The sequence below is a fragment of the Sinocyclocheilus rhinocerous genome, unplaced genomic scaffold (assembly GCF_001515625.1).
Source record: "Sinocyclocheilus rhinocerous isolate Xijiao unplaced genomic scaffold, SAMN03320098_v1.1 scaffold95, whole genome shotgun sequence".
Lineage (NCBI taxonomy): Eukaryota > Metazoa > Chordata > Actinopteri > Cypriniformes > Cyprinidae > Sinocyclocheilus > Sinocyclocheilus rhinocerous.
In genome coordinates, this window is record NW_015662004.1 from 1,813,147 (window position 1) to 1,836,285 (window position 23,139).

General features: G+C 36.8%; 1 protein-coding gene across 4 annotated transcripts; it reads right to left on the reverse strand.

The window, feature by feature from the left end:
- Positions 1-3,690: 3,690 nt before the first annotated feature.
- Positions 3,691-17,144, reverse strand: LOC107727268 (putative bifunctional UDP-N-acetylglucosamine transferase and deubiquitinase ALG13). 4 transcript variants are annotated; one of them, XM_016537086.1, is made up of 25 exons: positions 16,941-17,144; positions 16,625-16,708; positions 16,474-16,524; positions 16,248-16,294; positions 15,459-15,531; positions 14,803-14,884; positions 14,506-14,668; positions 13,577-13,646; positions 13,394-13,502; positions 13,234-13,298; positions 12,970-13,070; positions 12,776-12,891; positions 12,390-12,434; positions 12,191-12,287; positions 11,956-12,066; positions 11,053-11,197; positions 10,606-10,750; positions 9,011-9,046; positions 8,853-8,911; positions 8,526-8,597; positions 8,258-8,441; positions 8,009-8,101; positions 7,880-7,920; positions 6,799-6,982; positions 3,691-4,392 (listed from the first exon to the last, which is right to left on the reverse strand). In XM_016537086.1, exons 1-25 carry the CDS (start codon positions 17,058-17,060, stop codon positions 4,112-4,114), a joined length of 2,574 nt encoding a protein of 857 aa, XP_016392572.1. In that variant the 5' UTR covers positions 17,061-17,144; the 3' UTR covers positions 3,691-4,111. The 4 variants fall into 4 exon arrangements, with proteins under 4 accessions (XP_016392572.1, XP_016392571.1, XP_016392569.1 ...); XM_016537085.1 differs by having other exon boundaries at positions 11,956-12,069; XM_016537083.1 differs by having other exon boundaries at positions 11,956-12,069; positions 12,191-12,434.
- Positions 17,145-23,139: the final 5,995 nt, after the last annotated feature.

The window sequence follows — 23,139 nt, forward strand, 5'->3', positions numbered from 1 at the left end:
CGTCACTGCACCCGTTTACCAATAAATTTTGGAGCACTTCATGCTTCCTTCTGCTGACCAGCTTTTTGAAGATGCTGATTTCATTTTCCAGCAGGATTTGGCACCTGCCCACACTGCCAAAAGCACCAAAAGTTGGTTAAATAACTGGCCAGCAAACTCACCAGACCTGAACCCCATAGAGAATCTATGAAAATCATCACAATTAAAAGAACCAAAGACTTTTAAACTACTTCAGTCTGTGTGCATTGAATTTATTTAATACACGAGTTTCACAATTTGAGTTGAATTACTGAAATAAATGAACTTTTCCACGACATTCTAATTTATTGAGATGCACCTGTATATTAAACTTAATTTTTGATTGGTGATATGCATTGCTAAGGACTTCATTCGGACAACTTTAATATTTTGATTTTTCTTTTGCACTCTCAGATTCCAGATATTCAAATTGTTGTATCTCGGACAAATATTTGTCCTATCCTAACAAACCATACATCAATGGAAAGCTTATTTATTCAGCTTTCATATGTATAAATCTCAATTTTGAAAAATTGACACTTATGACTGGTTTTGTTGTCCAGGGTCACATACGTGGAAAAATAATCTACAAATACTGAAGCAGCAGACTTAGCAAAACACAAAATTTATGTCACTGCCAAAACGTTTGGCCATGACTGTACATTTACCATGTTTGCATCATCATGTGACCTACAACATCAGTCATTTCACATCCCCACCATTGACGAATCCACTCATATGGCCTTATGGGGTAGTAAAACGTCTCTGCACACTTCAAGGTGTTAGTAGTAGGCAATTTGGGTATTTTTCACATACTGTTTTATGAATTCTGCGAATTTGGACAGTGCTAATTTGACGTACTATGTTTTGCATACTATTAGCAGGGAAGTAAGCATGTCCCGATGAGGGGACTGTGTTACACTTTTCAGGAAATCAACCTATGAATGTCCTAAGCCACATTTTCATTACAGGGAACATTCAGATAAATACAATGTCTGGAATTCACCCCCTAGTGGCAGTTGTAATGAACATTTACCCTCACCATGGCAGAAAATGAATAATCAAATATAAACAATAGCTAGCTATGCATATAGGGCAAATGACTACCATATTTTGGGAACAGACAAAACAAATACGAATATTAAATAAATAATTGTATTCCTTATTGCATTTTTACAACTATTAAGCGTTTGAGATGTACACTGTACACTGTTTTCATTAAATTCAGGTCAACATTTTACATGCGGTCTAATATCTCAAGTTCAAAATTTTGAATACATCCAAAGCTTGAATCGGATCCAAAAAATTACACATCCGCATATGATCCCATGAGCCTATGTGTGTCTCCATAGGAAATTAATGAATTCCAGTCTGTCAGACATCATTTGTTATGTGCAGTGCAAAGGTGGCTTTACTCATAGTTGACTCTGCATATGAAAAAGTATCTGAACATCAAAAGAGAGACACACTTCACCTTTAAATGTAAACATAATATTGGCTCTATTGGCACCTTCTGTGGCTATATTTGAATTTTTGATTCTTGTTATTCGAATTGTGTGCAAAATTGTCAGAATATCACAATCAATAAAAATCCCAAAGAAAGCAAAACTTTATAGCCTACACTTCTGAGCTCTTCAAAATATACTTAAGGATGCATCCAAGTGACTCTCAGAATGCACCCTTAGCAAATGTAGCAACTCTCTCATACAAATCCAATGTTAAATCCTGTGTTTATTTTGCAAGGCTTTAAGTTAGCATTTTAAACAAGAGACATTTACTCGATTACAGACCGTCTGCACCGCATGCTCAGTTCTGGATGCTGTAACATTCTTAATCATCAATGCTAGTGCAATATTTTTGAAAACAAGCTCAAAATGCAGACTTGAAGATCGTATGTGTACTATAGAAAGTCCTTTTCGGAAATCAGAAGTGGAAGTAGAACCAATATATGAAATATAATATCTGAAACAATGCAAGTTATTTACTGATCTTGAAGTGACATTATTGTATCAGAAGATACAGGTAACAGGATGTGGACCTTAATATATATATATATATATGCATCTTGGTCTGCATTGAACATAAATGTTTTTAAAGGTCACCAAATGGTTTCAAATGAAGCTTAAAATATGCTACAAAAATTATGCATCTATGTGACAGGTAATAGCTTTTCATTTGTTTTTCACAAATGTTTTATAGCAAATGGTATTAAATAGTGAGTTGGCTCCTAAAACACAATGCATGATCAAATATTTAGAGTTTGTGGAAGCTCAATACCAGGAGCTACTGTAGAGTTAGTTTCTCTTATGACCGTCTCTAGACTCTGAACCCATCACAAATAATACACTTTCTGTTGTGGGTTAGTAACCTCTCACTTGTGTTGCTTTATGATGGTATTAATTTATGCTGTCAGTTATCTACAGTAAATTCTAAACTTTTTTTGAAAACAAATTTTTCTAAAATTATTTTTCTATTCTTTTTTTTTGACATTAAGGGTACATTTTTGTTAAACTTCATGTCAAAGTTATGGGTGAAGATTTTTATACCTTGATTTAAAACAGAAGCTTTAGTGGTTTTCGATTTCATTTTTTGTTTGTGGTCACATGAACTTAATAAATCATATCTGGGTTAACATTGCTAATGATTGAAACAGCACTTTTGCTGCTCTTAAAGTCTACATTTTCCTGGTGTTATTGTGCATGCTATTGAAAAAGTTAATATAATCTTTCTTTGAAATGTAGTATCTTGCTTTGCCTCTCAAATGACTTTGCTTTTCAGTTGATGTCACAGAAGCCACACAAGCTTTTGGGATTTGTTTCGGCTACTATTTTAAGGAAAAGAAATTGCTATGATGGGAACTGGGACACAATGAGATGCACTCAAGCGAGTGAACCGCAAGGCAACTAAAAACAGAGAAAAGTTTAAATAAAGACTGAGGAAACCAGACAAAAAGTCTCTCCACATATTACTCAAGTTAAAAACAGTTCAATTATACAATTCCCTCTGTGCTTTTCATTAGTCATTAGCTAGTAAGCTAACAGCTTAGCTCAGCACTAACTGGTTAAAAAAAAAAAAGCATCAAGCAAAGAAAAGGGGTCCATCTAATATGGTCTGACTTCTGAAATAAAATTCCCAATTACGATTAAATCAATTCCCAATAGATAAAGTGTTAATATCCTGTTTTATGTGGAAATGCATCATATTCAAGTAAAATGGGCAGCTTTAAAGATCAGATTGTGAAAACATGAGTAAAAGTCATAGACTAAACGGTCAAGCAACTGCATGATTATCCATGAAATAAATTGTATCCAGTCCATCTAACATACCATTACTTACAAATAGCCAAATAATTGCAAATAATTAATTTCTTAATTCAGATTAAAAGATTCACAAACACAACAATTCAACCATTCTGTCTCCTACGTTCACCAAGGCTGCATCTATTTTTTAGCAAAAATACAGTAAAAACAGTAATATTTCACAATATTACTTTATCAAAGTTGTTTTTAAATTATATTGTAAAATTAAATTTAATCCTGTGATCAAATCTTATAATACTGGTTGCTACATTTTCCTTTTCGGGATCTTTCAAATAGTAAGTTAATTTCCTTCATAGAAATAAGTTTTAGCTTGTAACCTTAAAATGGATTTGGAAACAACTTGATTTGGTTTCTAATTTTTTTTATTTGTGCAGCTATAATAAGTGACTTTTTTTTGACAGATAAACAACAGACAATGGTTTCCTAAGACTCGAACTTCTGGTGTGTTGCTAAACTACTACATTCTGGAAGCGTGCAAACATTTGTAAAAGCAAATGAGAAGGGAACTCTAATTACATTTAGAATCATGTCACCTTTTAAAATCCTCAAATAATTAGGAAAAAAAAGTCCAATGTATGCTTATTAAATTACAGTGAAATGATGTTGATTGGGGAGAGAATGTGCAGGGTGGTAAAAGCACACCTACTCTGTCCTGCATTTCTATTTAAGTACTGAGTAACACTGCAGGATCCCTGAATAACCATTTGTCTGCGAAAACAATAAAGAACTAACAACTGAACATAAACGGGAACATTTCTGCTGGTAAATGAGACTTAGACAAACTGTGAGTGTGGCATATGGGGGGGGTGGGAGGGGGTGGTGATGTAGTTGATGGGGGGGTGAGAGGAGGAGGGGCAGTATGTGGCGTGGTGCATGCGGGGGTGTGGGCTGGCACCAGGAGTCCAGGGCGTGAGGTAGTGGTATGTTGTGGAGAGCACAGGCATGTAGGGCTCATAGGAGGGGTGAAGGGGCTGCTGACCACACTGCTCCTGCACCAGGGGGTAGAACACCGTGCCGGAGACCACCGCTGGAGGGCTTTCCATGGCCAGAGTGCCTGAGGAGAGAATGGCATGGGTGTGAGTGTACAAGGGCTGCCCCGACTAAAGATTTTTCTAGCAGTCATTCATTTAAGTCACTGGTCGACTAATCGCATGTTTATATACATTTAATTACTTAAATATATACCATAATGAGCCTTTAATATATAGCCTATGAAGTGCACGTATTAAGCTTGCTGCAAAGCAACGACAAAACTAATAACTATGAATGTGTCGAAAAAATAGCATGGAAATAATTAAATTATTTAAACTAATATTTTTTGAGTCTGCGTCGGCTGCAAAGATGAAGTCGACGATGCTGATATGTCACAGTACAGTGGACGTGCCTTTACAGAGAAATGCACCTTTCGGATACATAATCAGACAGTATTTGTTTTCAATTTTAATTGGTTCATTTAAAGGGATAGCTCACCCAAAAATGAAAATCACCCCCAAGCCATCCTAGGTGTATATGACTTTCTTCTTTCAGACGAATACAATCGGAGTTACATTAAAAAATGTCCTGCCTCTTCCAAGTAAGATGGCAGTGAATGGGAGGTGAGATTCAATACATTTAGTCATTTAGCAGACGCTTATCCAAAGCGTCTTACAAATGAGGACAATATAGAAGCAATCAAAATCAACAAAAGAGCAATGATATGCAAGTGCTATAACAAGTCTCAGCTTAACGCAGTACACGTTTGTTTTGTTTTTTTAATTATATAATAAATAAAAAGAAAACGGCTAGAATAGAAAAAGAATAGAACAAGCTAGTGTTAGATGCCTTTTTTGCTTTTGTTAATTGTATAATAAATAAAAAGAAAACAAATAGAATACAAAAAGATTAGAGAAGCTAGTTTTTTTTTTTTAAGAAAAACAAGCAGTTAGTAAATAGAGTGCAAGTCTAAAAGGGGCAGTTATTTATTTATTTTTTTTAAAGAATATAATTATAATAAGAGTGCTAGAGTTAGAGGGTCAAATAAAGATGGAAGAGATGTGTTTTTAGCCGATTCCTGAAGATGGCTAAGGACTCAGCTGCTTGGTCCGAGTTGGGCAGGTTATTCCACCAGGAGGGAACATTTAATTTAAAAGTGTCAGATCATCAGGGTAGTTAATAATAGTGTAAGCTTCGGTGAGAATACGCTATTCTTGCAAGAACCAAGTTTTGTTTACAGGACCAAAGGAAGCAAAGTTTTCGTTGTTTAGCAAAGGGAAACAAGTCTCCTCCAGGCATATATCGAAATCCTCTGACATGTTTCTTTACAAATCCTCATTTTGTACTTTTAATTTGTGACCGGTGTTTTGTTTTGCTCTCTCCTCTGCCCTTCTGCATTCGTCACTTCCATGTTTGTCACCTCATTCGACTATGTACGTCACCTCGTTCGACTATGTTCTACGTCATCCGCTGGAACGGCCTCTCTTGTATGCGCAAACGACAGTTAGCATAAGCTAGAGATTACATTTTATAAATAAGATTTAAATATGGATATTTTTCTTACAAAAATGCATTGATTTGCTTCAGGAGGCTTTTATTAATCCCCCGGAGCCATGTGGAGTACTTTTTATGATGGATTTATGCACTTTTATTGGACTATTGAATCTCACCTCCCATTCACTGCCATTATAAAGCTTGGAAGAGCTGTCAAGTGATTTTTTAATATAACTCAGATTGTATTTGTCTGAAAGAAGAAAGTCATATACACCTGGGATGGCTTGAGGATGAATAAATCATGGGGTAATTTTCATTTTTAGGTAAACTATCCCTTTAAACCTAGACATTTCAAGCTCTCTCTAGATATATTTCTCACATCTGTTAGGCAAGTAGCCTATACGCTGAGTTTCGGTTCTTTTTTGTGACGTGCTCCAGTTCACAGAGACAGAGATGGCAGAAAGTGCATTGTGAGTGTACACAAAGAAAAGTGGACCCTTTGCAGTTTCGAACAATGTATTACTCTTATCTGTATGAGCAAAAATGATATATTGATACAGGGTATTTTAAGTTGTTTCCACTGATCTCAAAAAAAAAAAAAAAAAAGGATCGCGTCAGCGCCTCCATGTCCTGCAGTAAGCACGCTAATAGCTTCCACACTCCACACAAACACTTGGATACGCACCTAATAGCACATTTATCTAGGTTAATGTTAGAGCGAGCGGCCATATACCTGTAAGTTGCTACTACTACACGTTTCACTTTCGAATGATAAACCATATTTGAGGTCTGTGAATGATATACCGATATACCGAGATTACCTCAAGGACCAGCCGTTAACGATAAACCTGCAACAAATAACATTTGTTTATGTTTAGTTGTCTATTAGGGGGGCAGCCCTAGAGTGTACAGTGTAGAAAAGAGTAGATGTTTGACAAGCTCAAGATGGATGTGAAAGCTGAGAATGTGGAGTTTTGTGGTAGTGATGCCTTACCGTTGCTGGGCACGTCTCCTTGTGGATGCGGGCACATGCGGACAGGATCAGAGTAGGCCTGGGGGACTGTGTGGTCAGCGGTGGGAACAGTGCTCTGGTACGGCTGGAACTGAGCATCTGCGACAGGCTGCGAATACACCTGCTGCATCTGCACCATAGAGTGCCAGTAACTCTGCTGATACCACTGGAACACAAAAACATCAGTATGAATACAAAATACTGAATACAGAAACATCAGTATGTCACAAAAAGCAATTAAACGTTTAAGGTCATCAAGGACAGTAAGCCACATTATTTGGTTTCTGCTGACAATTGTTACTTTAGTATTATCCAACCTGTGATTGGTGTAATATCGAAGGGCTCATGTACAGATGTCTTTGTTGTAAAGTGGTTTACTGCCGTTTATGCATTAGTGAATCAAGCCAGTGACTAAACGATCAACTTCACATGGTCCCTGTAAGTAGCATGAAAATCTGTTCTCTATATTGTGATTTTCATATACAGAAAGCTGTAAAAATACAGTATAACTTTGAGAGAGTTTCACGTGTAATGCTCATTTCAAATGCATAGATGTTAGCCAATCATAACAGTGGGTGTTTACATTCAAGTTCTAATACGTTTACCCTAAGTTTCAACCCCTTCCAATAAAGAGCTCAAATCAGAGACTAAATTTAGGGTTTACCTAAATAATGAATTTTGAAATGATGGAATTGTTATAAAAAAATAAATAAATTACTAAGATAAGTGCACCACAAGAAAAATTATAAAATAATTTAAAAAATGCATTTAATGAAGTCTTAAATTATGATTTTTTTCAGTATTATTAATATTCATTATAAAAAAAATTACTAAAGATAAGTGCACCACAAGAAAAATTATTAAATAATTTAAAAAATGCATTTAATGAAGTCTTAAATTATGATTTTTTTCAGTATTATTAATATTCATTAACATGGCCACGTATTACTCACATTTAGGCATAACTCACATAAACCTAGCCTCATTTAAGTGCAGGACATTACATAAGCTATAAATCTCTAGAGGTGACAATATGGAGATCAAAAGCAAAATGCTCATGTACCTGAACCCCCAAATTGTAGTAGTACTGGAGCACTTTGCAATCTGAGGGAAAAAAATTGTTAGAAATAACACGAATATGTAGAAAAAAAATTATGCACAAATATTAAACAAAGAGGTGGTTCCCTCTGACCTCTTGGAAGGTCACTGCCATTGGGGTCATAAGAGTAGGGTGGAGGAGGCGCCATGGCAACTGGCTCTCCCAGCTCATTGACAAACCAAGGAACTGCTCAGGAAAAACAGTGTGGATAAAACTACACAATGACTACAGAGGGAAGAGTGTCTTGATTCATCTCCTTTGCTAACATTAGTATTTGATGATTGTACATGACAATCACTACATTAGTTTAAAAAGTTAGACAAAACAACCATAACTGTATACCAGGCCTGCCCAGAGTATTCTGAGATGGTGGCTGTCCAGTCGTTAAGATGTTGTTGGGCTGCAGTGAGTTTGGAGGGGTCTGGGAGCTCCCAGTGGATGAAGAGGAAGAGTTTGATGTGAAGATTGCAGCCGGGGCAGAGTTGATTTGTTGAGAAGAGGAGAGGACAGACGACTTCACAACCACCTGAAAAGATTGAGTTACACACATCCCCTCCAAGGCAGAACACAACGGTTTAACAAATTTATGAATACTGTGAACAATGCATGCCTGTTGTGAGTAACTGTAGGTAGCGACACCCTCTTGCGGCGACCCGGCACGAGAATTTCCTTCCTGAATGGTCTGCAAAATGTCAAATTTCAATCGGATTAGCAATCTCTATTTATTGTAAAAGTAATTTTAAACATTTCCACACACTCATCTAATGAGTGAAGTCATATTTTCTGTATTCTCAAATAAAGGGAATGGTTTAGGAGAGATTGTGCAGAGCTGTCAGAGCACATCTACTCCATGTTCTCCCACTGGAATTCATGTCAGCCACATCATTAGCATTTTGGTGGACATTTTTGACAAATTAAGAAGATTGGAAGACAGTACCAGATTGGTGGTAGACTCTGCTGCGGCAGCATACACCGATGGACTCTGATATCCTGCCTCTGCAATACAGAAGCATGATGTTTTAATATCAGTGCACACAATGACAAGAGCATAATGCTGAAATTTCACAAACACAATGTAAGCATTAATGAACTAACCTGCAGCAGAGTAGATGTACTCCTCAGAGTATTCACCTAGTCAGGACAAACAGTTAAAATTAACCACCATCAATCACAACACATATGGGCTGTGTCAAAACTTAGTGAGCTGCCTTTTGGCCATCATGGGGATAACTCCAAAGCAAAGAGCAGTGAAACAGCACACTTCCACTTTTCCATACAAATCATCAACAACATGTACCAAATGTATATGAAATCAACTGCAGGCATGAATTTGGTCTTGGGGGACCTGAATAGTGTGTAATTCCACTTTTTTTTTTTTTAATACTGATGTCAGACCTTGTTGAACACTAAAATGGAAGACGACACCATGCAAGGTCCATTAACTAGAATAAATGAGAAAATTTGTTTACCCAATTATCAGAGCCACATTTGACAACATGGATCAGCAAAAAAGCAATACCTGAGTGAAGGGCACTAAAAAGCATCTATGGTTCATAGTTCCATTCAAATAAAAATGTACTGTACCACAAATATTGATGTATAGGGGTGTCGCAATATACCAGTATTGATGATGCGCAGTACTAACAATGCCGTTTACATGGAGGTGTTAATTCCACTTTTTTTTTTTTAATACTGATGTCAGACCTTGTTGAACACTAAAATGGAAGACGACACCATGCAAGGTCCATTAACTAGAATAAATGAGAAAATTTGTTTACCCAATTATCAGAGCCACATTTGACAACATGGATCAGCAAAAAAGCAATACCTGAGTGAAGGGCACTAAAAAGCATCTATGGTTCATAGTTCCATTCAAATAAAAATGTACTGTACCACAAATATTGATGTATAGGGGTGTCGCAATATACCAGTATTGATGATGCGCAGTACTAACAATGCCGTTTACATGGATCAGGGGTTCTCAAACTTTTTGGGGCCAGGGACCCCATACAGGGGAGAATTTTTTCTAAAGACCACATTATAATCGTACATTATAATTATATACTAATTACATTTGTACCATTTTAATATTTCTGGCCCCCCCATATCACAATAGTAATTTATTTGTCAAAATTTGAAGTTTAACCAAACTTTTGTGGCGGGTCGTTGTGAAGACCTTTGAGTTTCAGTTTGTATATAACAATAGGTTTTAATCAAATTAAATGCTATGTTCATGTCTCATATAGTGAGATGGCAGATGAGCATCACATGTGCACAGTAGTCAAAACCCCACCATTTATTCAAATGAAGACTTTATATTTACATAGCAGCCTTTTTGCGATTTAATACTCACATACACTAGTCCACAAAGCAATTTGATTAAGTGTAGTCATAATTTGGATTAATTCATCCCAGATTTTCACGAAATTACGCGTTATATAGTAAATTATTATTATTATTTTTTTGGACTGGATTCGGTCCGTGTTTTCCTCATTGTGGAAATCATAGGTCACTAAAATTATTTTGCAGACCCCCTGGCTATGGGTCACAGCCCCCCCAGGTGTTCATGGACCCCACTCTGAGAACTCCTGATATAGATATCTGACAATGCGAGTAGCAGTCAGCTCATTTGGTTTTGACAGAGCCATGGAACATTCAGAGCTAAACCACCGGCGAGGTTTTGGCTGTACCTTGGTCGCCAGCATTACTCCTCTCATCAGGGTCCTCCTCTGATGATGTCATGGGCTGCTTGCCTGAGGGAGGTATTGGACTGGGAACTCTTGGCACCCAGTAAGCAGTGGCTCCTGGAACCATGGGGCTGGAGACTGCTTGACTCTTCAGATACACACAGTGAGACAGACAGAACAGTGATCTTAGCATCAAAGCCTAAAAGGCCTGCTCACACCAAAGACAATAACTATAAAGTTTTAATGATCCTTCTGATTTTATGTGAATAGGGAATCCACTTGACTTTAAAGAGCTTGAGCATTTCAAGTGGCATATCATAAGTGCAGTTCGTGCTTTTAACAAACATAATGGCATTATGCGTTCATGCAGACAGCAATGTAGCTATCATTCTTGGTGTGAACGGGCCTGAATACTCCCATCTGTTAGTGAAGTAGAACTGGGTGTCTCACTGGTATCGGCGAGAAGGCACTCTCATCAGTCTCCTCAATCTCATAGAAGGTGATACTTCCCTCTATGTCCTGGGTTTCCGCTCCTGGCTCAGGAACACAGCTCAGACACTCTTTATTCAGAGCGTGCATCTGCCGCCGACGACTCCTATATATACACAATTGAACTCACTTTGCCAGCAGCTGAATAAAATGGGTTTACGGCGCAAAGAGAAGATTCAACTGAAATATCTTGAGATATTGAAAATGATGCAATGGATTCACGGAAAACACAATTTAACAAAGGAACATGAGAAATACAGTCGGTTCTTTGGCTGATTCCCGAAAGCTGAAAAAGTCGAGGCTGGTCATTGTGTTTAAATACATTGTTTTGCCCAACCTTTCAACTTTTTCTAGTGAGAAATTAGTACTGTAATGACTATTCTTACTATAGGCAGCCCAAGAATTTAGAGATATACTTGTCTCTGACTGCATACACATTCATATTTCTTTGTTTTTCTTCTAGAAATAATTGATTTAAAAAGGAAGAAGCTGGAAATTATTAATTTGGAAAATGTCTTCATTGCCATTTTCTATGCAACAACCTGTCAAGTGTAATTTTGTCAGGTAAACTAAAGGGTAATGTCTTTTTCAAATTCAATTAAAGAGTTCAAATTCTTGTCTCAACAGGAAATGTGTAAATACAAAAAGAAAATGTGTTAAACCATGTCATATAGTCTTTTAAGTCATAGTTCCTTATTTTCACAACCCTTTTTTTTTTTTTTTGAAGTTGAATCAATAAATGAATAAATAAATACATACCCAGTTACAAAATATATTAATACATTATACTGAAGAGGTTCATCATAGTGTCATTTTTAGCATTATCCTTTTCTGATGTATATGTTCAAGTAAATGTTTTCCTACCGAGACCTGTACGAGTAGTTATCAAAACTCTGGTAGCAGCGCTTGCTGGGACTGGGATAATAGGCTATGTCTGGTCCAATAAGATGGTGTCTGTTCAGGAATCGGGTCGAACTTCTGGCCAAAACATGTGTGGTGAAAGAACCACAAAAATAGATTCATCCAATGAGTAAGGAAAGGACATATGTTTAGAAGATACAACAATGAATAAGCATCTGTAAAGAATTTTGTGTCTAACCTGGGTGGGGCGTAGCCACGTGGTGGCCTAGTTGAAAGGTGGGGTCGGTAGTGTTCATAGGCCAGACCTGCAGGAGGTGGAACGGGACCGTGTACCCCTGGAGAACGGACAGGATGAATGTTTCCTAGCCCGGGCTGCAGACGGGGAGGTAAGCCAGGCTGAGGACGACTGAAAGACACTGCCATCAACATCTCCTTACCACGAGGTTTCCTGAAGTACCGTCGCCGTCCGCGCAGCTCTGGGTCTTTAAAGAGGAATACTTTCATGACCCAGAAATATCTAATCCGATCATTCATGTGCCCTGCTAATTACTCTGATATCTACAAGTAATAGACCTATAAATTGATCAGCCACAACAATAAACCCACCAGCCTAATACTGTCTATTTGGCCCTTGTCAAAGTCACTCTGATCTTTTTGCTTGCCCATTGAACACATGATAGAAAAGATAAGTGTGTGTGTGTGTATATATATATATACACACACACACACACACTTAATTACACAAAACAAGTAATCACCGACTAAATTAAAGAAAACTCAAGACTGTACAACCCAATACAAATGAAGTCGAAAAGAGGCAGACCTAGCTCTCCAGGGTACTGCTCTGGATGGTTGTAGGAATTTCCCTTTCTGCTTGGTGTGATGTTCCATGCTGGCACAGGATTCACTGGCTTCAGATTGGTCAAGGGAACCAGATGCCTAGAGGAGCCAAAGAGGATGTTTTAAAGATTCTCATTGATGTTTGCCTGTGAGAAAGCACAAATGGTCATAGCTTACTTTTCTCCAAGCTCCTCAATGAACACGGTCACAGCAGTGGTCTGAGTCCCTACTTCTTGAATGAATGCATTGTAGTACTTCCCTTTTGGATCCAAGCGGACCTGGAAAACAAAGAATTGCATCAGAAATAGGATCCATTATTATAAAAAATAAATAAATAAATACATAACAGGAGTCTGTTTTGTCAAAAGAAGTGACAAGTGAAAAAATGGCATGCCAGTTTGCAATGTTTACATTTAAACCTGAAGAAAGGTTTTGTCCCACCTGACACTTATCTCCTAAAAAGTACTGTCTGCCAGCAAACACCATGTAATCAGTCTTCTGTAGCTCTATAACACAGGATTATCACAAAGCACATCACAAACGATACTCCTAAATTAGGGTAACAATCATTTAAGCTCTTAAAAAGTAACTATAAACTGACCTTTGCGGGCGTCTTGCCACACGTCAAACTCCACGTTGCGGTAAAGCTCTGGCTCTAAGGCCTTCAGTACCTTGTATGGCAGTGCCAGTTTTCCTGACCCTTCTGTGGCCTGGTGCAGAGAAATCCTGTCAAATACTGATGAAAGTTCAACATCTTAATCTCTTAAATTATGGTCTTAGCCACCTTCTGGTCCTCAGCTCCAGCTTTGGTTTTGTCTTCCAATCGGCAGTGACCACTCAACTCCCATTCTTCTCTGGAACAACGAAGTCATGAAAAGTACATAAACTGACATTCTTTGGTAAAACACAAAAGGAATTCTAAAAAATGAAAGCATATAATGGCCAGAAGTGTTGGAGAAGCTACTTGCTACTACCTGTAACATGTCATGCTACAAACTACTCTAATTTCTAAGTTAAACTACCATCAAGCTACAATCTTTAGAAAAAGTACAATACTGTTCAAAGCTTTGGAGTCTGTACTATATAAATGCTGCATTTATTTGACCACAAATCACTCTTTTTACTGTATTTATTGAAATATCATTTTAAATGTTTTTTTGTAACAATCTCTTTTTTTTTTTTTTTTTTTTTTTAATTTTTCAAAGCTTTGGAGTCTGTACTATATAAATGCTGCATTTATTTGACCACAAATCACTCTTTTTACTGTATTTATTGAAATATCATTTTAAATGTTTTTTTGTAACAATCTCTTTTTTTTTTTTTTTTTTTTTTAAATCTTACATATGCCTTGGAATATTATCACACAAGCTGTATGGACTATTTCTGTAGGTGCTTTTTCTGCATTTTTGGAGCTTCACAGCCCTAGCCCCGATTCATTTTCATTGTATAGTAAAGAGCAGCCAAGACATTCTGCAAACATCTCCTTATTGTGCTTCCTGTGAGTCTGAATATCATGAGGATCAATAAATTACAGAATTTTGACATCTGCGTCAACCATTTGTTTACAATCTATACTCGCAAGGCATGCATCTGTCAACATTTTTTCCATGATGAAACAACACTTTGTATTTAAAAGATAGTCAGCAAGAAAGACAAAGGGTACGATAAAGGAGGCAGAGAGTACAAAGACAACAACAACAAACAAGAGAAGACCTCTGAGGGCGGTCTTCTGGGATATCGTAGCCAGCGTCCTCACTGCACATAGACTGGCTGTTTCGGTATCGCCGTCCCCCTCCTTTGAATCCCTCCATCACCACCTGCAGCTCTTCTTCCTCAACTCCCAGAACACGCGTGTATAACAGTTCATACAAAAGGGCTGAAAAAATAAAAGCAGCACATACAACATTCCAGTACTGTGATGATGTTACAATACAGAGCAAAATGTTTACCGTTTGGATTGTTCAGGATGTATTAATCATGGGATTCAGGCTTGATGAACTGCTAACTCACCCTGACATACTGCAGCATCCATTGGATAGTTCTTGGGGTAAACAATGTCATAGTGGCCGTTGTTTGAGCAACACAGCAAAATCTGTGGAGTGGAATTCTGGTAAATGTGCTGGGAACCATAATGAACACTGCACAAATTACACAGTATTGATCAAAAAAGTAAAGGAAAAAAAAACACACTAAAACTATGTCATCTTATTTCTTCACATTTCAAAGGAGAAGCAGAACAGAAGATTGTGTGAATGCTGCCAACAAAAAAAAAAATGATCTCAGGCTCAGACATCCCACCCTCATGATATACATATTGTACACTGAAGTATCTAGATCTGATGGATTCCACCAGATCCTCTCTCAATTGATGGCCACTACGTAACTTCTGGAGTCAGGGGTCCAGCTTCCCAGGCGGCTACCATGAGAGCTTCAATGGAATAACTTCTCGCTTAGATTCATGGTATTAAATCTTTCATTAAGTGGTAAGCAAGCAAAAAAATCCAACTGTGTATACTGCTTTGGTTTAGTTATTTCTGTGACACGGCAGCTGTGGTTAGTTCATGGCCAAGTGGGTGATTAATGGCCAGAATAGTGAAACTAAATTAAAATAGAACCCGAATTAGAACTTTTGAACGTGAGCTAAGAGAGTTTAACATATTCCTCACCTTAGGCAAATTGTCCTCCTCTGCAATCTCAGTTGGCGGCTTACCTGGATACCTGTAAATGACAAAGCACCGCCTGCGCCAAAAACCATTCACATGAGAACACGGGCCCAGAATTCCACATTTTAAATCTGAATGTATTCAAATAGGTATAGTTCAGATGTAATGCAACATATGAATTAATAGTTCACCCCCATTTTATTTTAAAGCCATTTGACTGCTTTTCTTCCATGGAACACAAAAGATGAATTTAAAAATGCTGCTCTTTTCAGTATAATGAAAGTGAATGAGGACTCGGACTGTCAAGGACTAAAAATACATCTCTCATAAAAGCAGCCCACAAAACTTGAGCACTTTATTCCAAGTTTTCCAAAGCCATATGGTAGCTTTGTGTGGGAAACAAACCAACATACAAGTCATTATTCACAAAAAATATGACTTTGGTAATGATACACTTTTAGATATTTGGCGGATGAGAAGATTAACAGTTTAACAGCTTTGGTCTGTTTATCATGTGACTTAAGATACAGCACAGGAGTCTTCTTTTTGTCATTTTGATACCTCATAGCATATCGAAGAGAGCAGCCAGAATGTCCCTCAGAAATTAAACTTTTGTGTTCCACAGAAGAAAAAGACGTATGGGTTTGAAAGGACATGAAAATGAGTAAATGATGAATTTCCTTTTTGAGTGAACTATTCCTTTAATATGGTTACTTTAACAGAATATAAAAAGTAACTAATAGTGTTTCACAAAAAGGCTCAGGATTAAAGAGAGAGAGATGCAGAGCATACCTGTACAGTAAAGACAGTGCTTTTATTTCCACTTGACCTGTGGTTTCCTATTGAATTTGGGATATTAAAAGACAGTACATTACATTCATATGAAGTCTTAAACACCTCATGTAGGTTTGACTCTTGAAGCATTAAATAGTCTAATCATTAAGCTACAAAAATAAAACACATATGCATTGTTAATATTTTAGTGACAGCAACAAGATAAAAGACCCTGAATACAAACCTGGGGATCTTCCAAACGTTCCAAATACTTCTCAAAAGATCCTTGAACAAACTGAGACACATGGGAACACCATAACACAACATGTTATAATGTTTAAACTTAATGACAGTTTGTACAAAGGTTTCTGTTGATGAAGTCTGAATTCACTCACAGGCTCAAAGTTGCATCTGTTTGCCTTAATGAAGTTGACACACTCTTTCCTTATTCTTTGATGGTAATTCTGGGAGTAGTAAAGCTTATAGCAAAATAAAAAAGCATCAGTTTATCAGCATACATCAAAACACCTGGACAGGTGCTTCAGTGGAGAGGTATAGTCATAAATATGTCGTATAGCTACTTATTTTAACAGATATGCTACAGCATACACCAATTTCAAGAATTCATACTTTCACGACTTCTGAATGCCACAGACAAATGTACAGTTTGAGATTATCTTGAGGTATATACATCTTTAAAATGTAGGCTACCTGCTCAGAAACAGCTCGAAACAGACAGGACGCGTCTCTCGCCATCATTTTTCGGTAAAGCCCGATGCTGGCCAGATACTCGTCCATGTTTACAAAATACTTCTTCAAGGCTTTCTGCATCTTCAAGAAATAATAAGTAAAAAACAATACACATACAGAACTTCACGGCTTTCCGAATAAAAGCGGAACAATCTGTGAAGGGCGAAAGTTTCCTTTCGGGCTTGAGAATGAAACAGGTGCTGCAAATGAAGCCTGATTGAAGCGCATCACTGTCTTTTGGCGCGACTTTAGATTTCAAAACTGTTGGTACATTGGACTGATGTTTTCAATGACAACACTATTGCAGAAGTTTTAGCTATTAGTTAAAGTGGATTTAATACACAAGGGGTGTCTGATAACTCTCTAGACCCTCAAAATATGATTAATGAAGTCTGTTTATTTCATTGGAGTAGTTTGGTGCCACTCCCTCAGCATTCTTCTACAGGTAGGTGCCCTGCTCGTCAGTTTCAATTCCAAGGATTTCAATTCAGTTCAGTTCCATTTCAATTATTATTCTGAGACAACATCTCTACCTGTGATACGTGTAATAAGAGAATCAGTTAACGTTAGGCTACAGGCAGTACTGTAGGCTCCATCTCATTTTTTTTCCAAGGACAAAAATCTCTATCAACTAATTCGTTTAATTAGGCCTATATAATAAACCCTGTCAGTTGGTACACACACTATATTAAAGCGATTTGTAAACACACTTTTTTTAAAAATTGCACATAGGCTAAGGGAGTTTTGTAGGCTATAATAACAATTAATTATAGGTCTATAATAAAAAAATATATATTGTGGTAACTTTCTATGTTTCTACTCCAGTTTGTTGTTGAAATATAAACGTTTAGACAGTGGAACTTGTTTTCATGACGGGTTTATTGAAACATACATTAAATAGGCCTATTGAAGAACAGGTTAAGTACAAATATAATGAAATGAAGCAGAAGGCCCGACTTTATGCACTTTGGATGAATGAATGTGACTTTGCGCGACATGGGCTACTGTTTCAAGTTGAGCTTTATTGTCATTCTGCTACATGTGGGGACATACAGTGGAACGAAATGTCGTGCCTCACAGGACCACGGTGCTACATGAATACAGGCATACAACAATTAAGTAAAACAGTAAAACCTATACACAACTAGCCTGATTTTGACTATAAATATACTATATAAATGTTTACCTATACATAAATAAATAAAAATACAAACTATACGATGCTTCACATAAACACTGTACCTATACACAACTAACCTACTGACAGATTTTGACTATGAATATACTATATATAAATGTTTACATTACAAGCTGTTTCATTGACATTGATTGAGCGATTACATGAGACCTGTAGTAGCCTACATACACTTCAGTAAGTTGTAGGCCTACTGTTTATTTCAGCATCCCTTGTGATGTTCATTCCATGCAGAAACTGGTAGTAATCTGCAGCTTGTACTGAGGAGGCGCTACAGCGATCTGTCACGCTACATTAAAGGCAGGGTATGTGATTTTTCAAAAACACTCAACATTGGCTACCAGAAATCGCTTACTCTGCCTTTAATGAGCACCAAAACCTATTTACTGTCTTATCAGAAGTAACAAAGTAGCCTACAAAGGTCATTGCGATTTACAAGTTTTGTTCATCAACTGAAAACGGCATAGACCAATTCTTGGGATCTAAGAAATCGATTCATCAAAATAACAATGGATCGAAATCGATATTTTCAACCCAGCCTTGCTATATGTTATCTTTTCTAACTGGCCTAACTTACAGTTTTCATAAATTGGACGATCAACACTCGGAAAAATCCCATAGATTTATACTGAGGGAATGTTCAAATGAGCAAAGACTAGGCCTATTCAAACTCCAACTGTCAAATTTAAACAGATGCCCTTTTAAACTCATGTATTATGTCTGATATCTAGAGGCATGCTATCAATATGCTGAAGTAGCCTAAGCTAACAACTTGAAAAAACATACAGGAAATGCATAGCAGCACTCTAGCAACCACCCAGAACAGCCTAGCAACCACCCAGAGCACCCTATAGATAGATGGCCTTAAAATCTTCAAACTGGGAGCTTTTAAAACTACTACTTAAACTTTCTGGTCAGGCTTTGTCAAGCCAACATAACGTTTGTCTTGACAAACTTTTATTTTCCACTAACAAACTTACTTTTTGCTAACAAACATTTTACTGTCTCTACAGTAAAATATTATATTATGTTATGCATGTATGCATAGATTTAATTCACCGTATTCATAAAGGAATGGGCATCCCCATATTTCCATTCATTAACTTTCATTTGTACATTTTACAATTATTCATTTAGCAGACACTTTTATCCAAAGTGACTTACAATTGAGGAATGCAAACAAGCGATTCATCCTAAAAGGGCAAATAAACACAGGAAGTGCTCGCAATACAAAGTTTCAGACATCATTCTGATTAGTACAAGCACAATTTCACTTGGATTTTATTTAAATATTTGTATCTCTTGGTTAGTTAATGTTATTTTGGTTTGTTATTTAGGTCTTATGTTCAAAATATGTAAAGTCAAGTAAAGTTTAAAACTAAGTTATACACACACACACACACACACACACACACACACGGACACAGTGGCTAATTACAAGCTGTTTCATTGACATTGATTGAGCGATTACATGAGACCTGTAGTAGCCTACATACACTTCAGTAAGTTGTAGGCCTACTGTTTATTTCAGCATCCCTTGTGATGTTCATTCCATGCAGAAACTGGTAGTAATCTGCAGCTTGTACTGAGGAGGCGCTACAGCGATCTGTCACGCTACATTAAAGGCAGGGTATGTGATTTTTCAAAAACACTTTAGAAAACTGATTCGGGCCAAATGGCAAAACAAACTTGTAGCCAATCAGCAATAAGGGGCGTGTCTACTCGTGATGTGGAGGAGATAGCTTTCAGTGCATGGGACGGACATTAGCCGAGCCGAGCGACAGAAAGATAGATATGTAAAGTCAAGTAAAGTTTAAAACTAAGTTATACACACACACACACACACACACACACACACACGGACACAGTGGCTATAGAAAAGAATTACCCCCATAATCACAATTTGTTGCTTTGCAGCCTGAAATGAAGACTGACACAGTTTTTGTTTTATCCAGATGTATTTACTTGTTATATCTTTCACTTGGATGTTATAAGTTGTGCTGTGTAAATGCAGCTGGATAAAACAAAAACTGTGGCCGTCTTCATTACAGACTGCAAAGCAACAAATTGTGATTATTTTAAAGGGGGGTGATTCTTTTCTATACCGTGTGTGTGTGTGTGTGTGTGTGTGTGTGTGTTAACTATTTTGACTATGTATTTTGAGCATAACACAAGACACCAAAATAACATTTAACTAATCTAACCAATTAGTTTAAATGATTCTGGTGAAGTTGTTTATTGTAAAGATTAAATATTTTGGCAATACATATTTGAACTTTCTCTGTTTTGCTTGTTTGAAATAAAAGTTGACCTGAAAAATAATTCGTCCCAATAAAATAATGTATTGAATTTCACACGTAAATGCACTTTTAAATTGCACTGACTGTTTTGATGTAATTTTAAAGTGCTGTTCATCTGAGTATCCACACGGTGGCGCCAAAGCTCGTGATGAGAGACGAGACTCGGCCACAAAAAAAAAAAGATCAGTATATAGGTTTTGTTAATATTAGCCTACTTCGGTAGCGTCGCATCTATTTGTATTATAAAACACTTATACATGAAAAACACAGTGATACAATGCATGGCAGGATGATTTGTTTAAACGCGTCTAAATCACTTGATTTAGTTATCACATTTACGGTTACTGTACTGCATTGTCCTGCTGCCTCAATACTCGAATGTCTACAAAACAATATAGAAAATAATCAATTGTTTTCACTCTTAAAAACATCACACTTAAGAATTTCTGAAATGGACATGTGACCTAAATACAGTATAGGTTAAATGGCTTTTCTCTTTTAAATGAGATAAACCAAACCTAATATTAATCATTGTTAAACCGCTCGTAAATAACACTCAAATGTTTGACAGACATATGGTAGGGATTGTATGTTCTCAAGTTCAAAGATGCCAATTAACCTAACAGTTTTAATTGCTAGTAGTTTCTCAGTGAAAATTGTTTCTATGCCATTTTTTTCCCCAATCTATTTCAATAACAAAAGTAAAGATTATTATTCTTTTGGCATCAATAAGAATTAATATTAATGTTCTTCAGCAGTATAATTGATGGAGTTTTGCTGGTAGTACTCTGGATTGTCTCCTTTCGCTGAGGACATGGAGTGAGATACTGCATATTTGCCTAAAAGGTCTTTGACACCAGAATCATTGTAGTATCTGGTGTCGTCCCTTCCCCCTTTCAACTAATGGATGATCAAACACTCTGGAACTCAATCCTTATAATGAAAATACTGCATTATTTTTATTTTGTGATGTGTCATTGTAATTCAAGAGATGTTTTTAATCTTCAGATTGCTCCGGCACAAGCCATTTAAAAAATATTTGGCAGCAGCCCATCTCTCCCCACACGGACGTATGCTCCTTTTATTGAATGCTGTTTGTCAGAGGTGGACATTAAAAGCTCCCCTTTATTTGAATAAACTATTCCAAGTTTTTAAAAAAAAGCCACTGTAAAAATATGTAAATTGATCCAGGGAAGAATGCTTGGCTCACACGTAGTCTTTCATATCTCAATGTTGTCCATTACAAAGTGCATCTCCTTTCCACTTTTTCATGTCATCTTGTCTTTTATTGGCAGGTTGTGTGCTGCTCTCTGATGATGAGATCGTGCTGGCCCGTCCTCAGCTGGAGAGCGCAGAAGAGGATGTGATGGACCACGAAAGGTAAGATGATTCTTAAAGTGATCGGTATACAATGCCATTTTCAGTATTACTGCAATGCTTTAAGCTTTGACATCAAATAAATGCATATGGCCTGTAACCACCATAGACATTTAGAATGATGTGTGCCCCAATATTCAGAATAGTGGCTGCTGATCAGTAAGGGTTCTGCAATAACAAATCATAGTAGTCATCGTTACATTCATACATTGTACATTCACATAAAAAAAAATCAGATAATTTAACCTTTGATGACATGGCAAGGTTAACCAAGGTTGTAAAATGTCATGTGGTATGACTCTAAAAATCAATTCATAAATAATTTGCATTTTCATTCTGAAAAGTACACTCACATGTAGGTATAAGAAAAATTATTTTATTAATTTTTACTTGGTTACACAACATGATATTTTTAAAGAATCATTACATTGAAATTTTCTTGAAAATGGCATAAATGTTTTTCCAAACCATAAGAAAACCAACATGTAGACACTCGTATACACCATTGAGCCTCCCCCTAATCTTGGTAATATTTCATGAATTATCAATTCATAAATAATTAGCATTTTCATTCTGAAAAGTACACTCACATGTAGGTATAAGAAATTTTTTTTTATTAATTTTTACTTGGTTACACAACATGATATTTTTAAAGAATCATTACATTGAAATTTTCTTGAAAATGGCATAAATGTTTTTCCAGTTTGTGCTCCAGAAACTACGGATGTATCTTTCCCCCCATTAGGTGCTCATGGGATTGCTTTTAATGACACTTTGCTGATTCGCTTTCACTGTAATAACAGACAGCTTTTGTGACATCCACTGGCTTCTGCAAACACCATGCTAATCTGACCACAGAACGTGTAGCACAGCACCAAGACGATGGACAGTGGGGGGCCAAATGAAACCTCTCAGAATCACTGTACATACCCATCGGTCAAACAGTCCATTTCTGCCCTGACGTTGCTATGGTCTATCCGTCTCTGTGTGGCATAGGAGTAAGTTGGAAACAAATATATATCATGTGCAATTTGTAAATGCACATGAAGGTCTAAAAAAAAAATCTTTGCATGAAATATTTATAAATTAATTGGTTTAAATTGTATTTGTACTGGTAAAATTGTGGGACACATACTGTGTTAGAAGTTTTTATTTATTGTTTTTTAAGGGGCAATATTTTCCTTCTAATCTCTCTCTCTCACACACACACACACACACACACACACTCGCACTCACACTCTCTCTCACACACACACACACACACACACACACACACTCTCTCACTCAC